This window comes from Eurytemora carolleeae, unplaced genomic scaffold, assembly GCF_000591075.1.
Source record: "Eurytemora carolleeae unplaced genomic scaffold, Eaff_2.0 scaffold1486, whole genome shotgun sequence".
Lineage (NCBI taxonomy): Eukaryota > Metazoa > Arthropoda > Copepoda > Calanoida > Temoridae > Eurytemora > Eurytemora carolleeae.
In genome coordinates this window covers 11,409-11,894 of record NW_019397405.1, presented here as the reverse complement: position 1 = coordinate 11,894, position 486 = coordinate 11,409, and the positions used below count along the sequence as shown (strand labels likewise).

At 35.8% G+C, this 486-nt stretch overlaps 1 protein-coding gene across 1 annotated transcript in view; it reads left to right on the top strand.

Annotated features, from left to right (window-relative positions):
* The window catches only part of LOC111714109 (reticulocyte-binding protein 2 homolog a), a gene marked incomplete at its 3' end in the record, with an annotated part of 25,147 nt that overhangs the window by 17,024 nt on the left and 7,637 nt on the right, over positions 1-486 (top strand). The window contains exon 14 of the mRNA XM_023489150.1: positions 219-294. Coding sequence (XP_023344918.1) covers positions 219-294 — 76 coding nt within the window. The remainder of the gene's footprint in view (positions 1-218; positions 295-486) is intronic.

Here is a 486-nt window from a genome sequence, read left to right as displayed (position 1 = left end):
TTAAAAACTAGATTTTTAACTTTTCACACATTATAGTTTATTAAGACAGATATTTTTCCTGTTTTGCACTAGGGTTTCTTTCCCTTAAGCATGCTATTGAGAAGCTATTCTGAAAATAGGAACAAAAAATTCCAAATTCAGGGGGGGGGCGAATGTCCCCCGTCCCCCCTTGTATCTGCCCCTGACAGTGTACACTGTACATGGAGCGTGTATTTTAGTGGGCTGGTCTGGAAGCTCTACTGAGTGAACAGAAACAAAAACTGGCATCTGCTGTTCTCTACTTTTCTCATATAGGTAAAAATCTATAAAAAGAGTTTTTGTTTTTTTTTGGCAATTTTTCAAAGAATTTGTATCCACTCTTAAACATAAAGATTTGATTTTTACATTTTTAAAATAACTATAAGCATGATTTCAAGTGACCTTCCATACAAAAATAACAACGCTACCCTTGAAACCTTAACCCTATAAAGGCTGGGTGGTGGTCTG